Source organism: Pseudochaenichthys georgianus, chromosome 7 (assembly GCF_902827115.2).
Source record: "Pseudochaenichthys georgianus chromosome 7, fPseGeo1.2, whole genome shotgun sequence".
Taxonomy (NCBI): Eukaryota; Metazoa; Chordata; class Actinopteri; order Perciformes; family Channichthyidae; genus Pseudochaenichthys; species Pseudochaenichthys georgianus.
The window spans coordinates 23,368,803-23,374,188 of record NC_047509.1 but is presented as its reverse complement, the minus strand read 5'-3'; the positions used below and the strand labels follow the sequence as shown (position 1 = coordinate 23,374,188).

The 5,386-nt window shown below is 41.9% G+C and overlaps 1 protein-coding gene across 3 annotated transcripts; it reads right to left on the bottom strand.

The window, feature by feature from the left end:
* Positions 1 to 230: 230 nt before the first annotated feature.
* On the bottom strand, positions 231 to 4,807 carry tardbpa (TAR DNA binding protein a). 3 transcript variants are annotated; one of them, XR_004552458.2, is made up of 7 exons: positions 4,073 to 4,806; positions 3,418 to 3,581; positions 3,148 to 3,288; positions 2,717 to 2,887; positions 2,540 to 2,624; positions 1,586 to 1,732; positions 231 to 837 (listed from the first exon to the last, which is right to left on the bottom strand). XR_004552458.2 is itself a non-coding variant. In XM_071203808.1 (6 exons), exons 1-6 carry the CDS (start codon positions 4,311 to 4,313, stop codon positions 770 to 772), a joined length of 870 nt encoding a protein of 289 aa, XP_071059909.1. In that variant the 5' UTR covers positions 4,314 to 4,807; the 3' UTR covers positions 231 to 769. The 3 variants fall into 3 exon arrangements, 2 of the variants coding, with proteins under 2 accessions (XP_071059909.1, XP_033942557.1); XM_071203808.1 differs by lacking the exon at positions 1,586 to 1,732 and having other exon boundaries at positions 4,073 to 4,807; XM_034086666.2 differs by lacking the exon at positions 231 to 837 and having other exon boundaries at positions 1,639 to 2,624; positions 4,073 to 4,807.
* Positions 4,808 to 5,386: the final 579 nt, after the last annotated feature.

Here is a 5,386-nt window from a genome sequence, read left to right as displayed (position 1 = left end):
ATAAATTAGCACATCTGCACCAACAGGCAGACACCTAACAGCCAGCAGCATAACAACAAACAGACTCCTTTAGGCATAGTTTAGCCAATGGACCAAATCATGCCTTCAATACAATATCTGAAAAAAGCATTGTATTGAAGGCATTAAACACCTTAAGATAGGGAGCTAGAGGTGGAGCCAGGTGAATAAAATACTTATATATATAAATCTATATGAAAGACGACAGGCAATTAAAAACTCAAAACTTTTATTTTACACCGCAATACTAAAATATTTCAATACAGAAAGTGTGAATTCCTGCTGGCACGTTCAATCAGTTCTTTAAGTCCCTTTGAAAATCTTAGCTTAAACATTCCAACCACTTTACAATCAGAACAGACAACACATCCTGCCTTATTGAAATTATTTTCGATCACATTGAAAATAAACCTACCACGTAATACTTAAATTATTAGACTGTAACGAGGACAAAGAAGAAAAGCATTTACTGACAGATGCATGTTGTAGGTTAAGAAAGCAGACTTTGTGTTGCACATATTTGGAAAAATAACTATGACCACCACCTATTGCAGGTGTGACTTTGGTCCTTTTTGTGACCCGTGTAGGTATAAACAAATACCTCAGCCCAATTGAGGATGGTCCGCTCTAAATTTGGTTATGTGATGGTCCAAGGTTTTCTTGCTAGTGAGGTGAAGAAGATCCTTTTCAGGATTAAGGCAGTCGTGCAGCAATTCCATTGTTGGTTTGTGCCGGTGCCCCAACAATGTCTTCAGCTTCTCCATAACTGACTCCAACCCGGATTCAGACGAAAACCTGGGCTGTCCGTGTCCGAGGTCCCTATACATGTGAATTAAAGTGTTGGCAGTTCAATTAATGTTACGTCAAAAATAAGCCACTGTCAAGATTGTATTATACCTAGTCAAATTCAGTTTTATTTTAGACTTCCCTTTGATTCACAAAACATAGAAAATGCATTCGTAACCACTTCAAACCCAAACTTTCAATGGGAACTTGTCAGACAAACATTCTCCATATCAACCTCAAACTTCAACACACTTTCAGTGTTTTCCCAACACAGACTACACGAACACAAAGTCACATTTTCACACAGAGAGGGTGGTAACAAGGAGAAAAATAAAGCACACAACCAGACACAGCATTCACATCAAACCAGACAGCAAGAGAAAGCTACAAAAAACGTACATATACTCAAAGCACTTGACATTTCATTGTTTTTTAAAGAGTTAATAAGGTTGATAGAAAACAATGAGAGAAAGCAGAAACCATAAGGGATCTCAAGACGCAATAAATGTCCTTGTGATGTCATTAGGGGCACACTCGTACTTGCTTCTTCCTCTCACACTCGCACAAAGCCACTGGTTCTTCTCAACTCTCGCAGGCATTTGTTTCTTTAAAAAAAAAAAAAATGCACAAACAGTCCTTCTCACACTTCTTTCATTTTTCTCTCCCGTTCGCTCACTCACTCGGTCCAACATCAATCCCACTCATTGAGCTTGAGAAGTGAAAAGAGCAGACAAGATTTCTATATCCATAAAAAGGTGAGAGGAAAAAAGACAACACCCACCGTCTAACACAGTATATGCAGAGTGAAGCTGTGTTCTTTGATGGCAAAGCATTTACACATGGGAAGAGGGGAATTGATATTGAGACCGGTCGAACATTGCTGCCAATGAGGCGCTTCCTCCCGGGAAATTGGGGAAAAGTTGGTGAACTGCAGAAGAGATTTTCATGAAGGCGTTTCCAAAGACCACAACAAAAACAAACAAAATAAGCAATCAACTGCATACAGATATACAATTATAATAAGCCCGTTTTACAAAGGGGATGAGGGGCTCTAGAGATACTCGTGCATGTTTATAAATATTTATCTCGCATGCACAGTCATCTCTCTTTAACATTTTCTAAAAAAAAAACAAAGAAAATGGAGTGTGGCAGTTTCCACTAACAAACTAAACTTTTCACCCATTCAATGCATGACTACATTATCAGTCACACGCAAGTATAAACTTTCTCTTTAACAAAATAAAAGGCAGTATATTTTAGTAATAGGAACATAGGATATAAGCAGTCCCCAGCTGTAGGTATACTTACCAGATTAGCCTAATAGCAACTGAAAAGCTTCAAGCTATCTACACTCCCCAACTAGAAGACTTCGACTCCATAGAGGTGCCAAAGCCGGAGCTGAAGCCACTGTTGGAGGCGGTGTTGGTACCTGCCGCCCAGCCTAGGCTGGCTGAGCTGGGGCTGCTGTAACTGGTGCTGGAGGAGCTATAGGTGGGGTCTCGGGCCGTAGTGGCTGTGCCTGCCGCCGTGGTCAGACCCTGCTGGTTAGCCAGCATGCCCATCATCCCCCAACTGCTCTGCAGCGCTGCCTGGGCAGCCGCCACCATTGCCGGGTTAAGGCCGAGAGCCCCAAAGTTAACCCCCCCACTACCGCTGCCTAGCCCTCCACGGTTATTGCCATAGCCCTGACTGAACCCCCCAGCCCCAAACCGCCCTCGATCCATCATTTGCCTACTATTATTGTGTTTTGGCTCAGCGTTGGAGATGTGCACGCTGATGCCCTTGATGATCAAGTCCTCTCCACACAGGGCTTGGGCAACCTGAGAAAAGTGTTAGGAGAAGATTATCACTACAGTCACTATTATACCCTTAATTTATACTGCAACTTATAACACTTTATAGTGAATCTCACCTGGTCATCGGCAAACGTAACAAAGGAAAATGCCCGAAAAGGTTTTGGAATGAAGACATCAGTGACTTCACCATACTGCATGAAGTACTGCCTCAGCTCATCGGTGGTCATGTCCTCTGTACAGCGGCCGACAAAGATTTTACGGCTCCTCATGGGCTCATCGGGACCCGCCTGAGGAAAAGAGGCACAGCGGGAAGTTCGGCCATCTACATGATTGTTGTGTTTTTTCAGGTCGGATTCTAACCAACATTATGAATAGGGAAAATAACTCAATATTAATGTGCATGGCTAAATAGAGATGTCCAACAACAAAAATCCAGATACTGACTACCAATAACTAATCAACTGACCCATGATCCAAAGAAAATCTTATTTATTTGTACAATGAGATTCTTAACAATACAATGTGCTAAAAATGGTGACCAGAATACCTTAGAGTTGGGAAGTTTGCAGTCACACCATCGTCCATCAATCATGTGCCTCTGAGCGACCACTTTGGTTTGTGTCTCATACTCGGTGAACCGGACAAACCCAAATCCTTTTGAGTTGCCAGTCTTCAAATCTCTTTTGACCTGGAGCAAATACAGAAGACATACAAGCTTTAAATACCAATTTTTACAAAACCAGATATAATTATTACACTCTTAGCCTGACAAAGAAATGACGGCAAAGATATTCAGAGCGAGGCGTGTTGTCTGTACCTGCACCATGATGACCTCCCCAAAGGTAGTGAAATAATCTTTCAGGTCTTGTTCTGATGTTTTCCACGGCAGCCCGAGGACAATGAGATCTGACGTCTTCTGAAAGCCCCTTTTTACTTTTACAGCCGAGGCAGCATCTATTTCTTCCATCTTCCTTTTGTTATCTGTGGAGAATAAATAGATGAGTTACACAAGGAAAAACAAAAAGAGCCAATCACATGTAAAACTAATATACAAATCTCCTAGGCTGATAAACCTTTGCTAAGTGCAATTCAAACCAAAGATGCTCCAGAGGTCTATATTAAAAACGTGTTTGCAATATTTATACCAACCCCATATAAATTCTACCTGAATGTAGGTAGGATTTAATTTGTGTTGTAGCTTGGTGAGCATTGCAAATAGCAGCATTTGAGTCGTTATGGACAGGGTTGGCAACATGTTTGGAGTCATACAATGTTGGAATCATAATACAGTTAATTGCCAAGTACGTTGTGACATACAAGGGAATGCGTTGGTGTACATTGGTGCTGATCCTAAGTAAATAACTTAAGTATAAGTATTTCTAAATAAAATATGTTCAATATAGAACTACTTTGGTATATAGTACGACATAATATTATTGTGAAAGGCCAAGCCATTAACACCATCATCTCACCTTTGGGGTAATTGACAACATACACCAGGTTTCCCCAGTCGTTCTCAGGTGCATGCAGGACCCCCTCCACGAGCCGGACCCCTCTCATGCACTGGGACTCCGGGTTCCTGTACCGCAGCCCGCACGCCCCTGGAAACTGTGCTGCTACCGAGGACAGTAAAATTGTCCCATCGTCCTCTGAGGGGATCTCCATGGGCTCTTCGTTTTCATCCTCGGCCACGCGAATGTACAATTCGGACATGGTCACGTATTGGCTGGTCGCTGCTAGTGAAGGCAGCTAACTGAGCTAAAGCTAAACACAGGGACGATGCACACGAGTTTGTAGCGTCGAGTTTGTTAATGTGACGCACCAAAAATGCACACGACAGACGGACGGAGACAAAGCGTGTGAAACGCCAACACTCACTCAACAGCTTTCTAACATACAATATCCCGCGGCCATGAAAACCACGTTATGTTCTTCTCCACTTGCAGCACGCGTAAACAAGTTAGCTTGCTAGCTAAAAAGCTGGCTTGAAAAATGAATGACAATTCAGTTTCGCGCTCTGTTTACCGTCATTAAAGACACGAGTCGTCTTCTTTGTCAATGAGCTTGTGGCCGGAAATTGTAACACACCGACACAATAATGTATTCGGTGAGATTTAAGTATATAAATCGTAAAGGCCACTGAGAATATTTGCAGCAGTAATACGGCTACCCTCTGTAACCTCAAGCTAGCTAACAAAATGGCTGCGCACTTTGTAGCCATGAGATCATTCAGTTGGGCGGGTACATTATTGATTTTTGTAGGGATGTCAAACATGTTTTAATTAAAAACATTAGGTATTAGTTTAAATTCGGGTCATCGGGTTATCGTTCGTCTTCTTTTTTAAATATATTGAAGTGTAATATGGTCAACCTTCTTGTATTTTCCGTGTTTCTTTCTTGCAATGGGCCAAGCTAAAAGGTCGTGGTTTACCCATTGAAGTATTACCATTTCAATTCACCCAAAGAGCCCAAACAAAGGCCCAATCCCAAATCACTCCCTCGACCCTACCCCTCCGTGACGAAATGAACTCCGTCTGTAGCAGTCTATGGTCTGTAGCCACCTCGAAGCTGAATGAAGTTCCCTCCATTAAGGGTTAAGGGTATAAATCATAGACTGTATATAAATGATATAAATACAGCGGCAAGCTTTGGGACGAACTCCCCTCTCTCCGGCAGAAACAGGAAGTGCCGTAACTGTATGTAACAACGGTTTCAAATCAGCATCTCTTTGACAAAAAATGTAAATTAATAACTCAAATAAAACTCCAAACATCTTTAATTGTGTT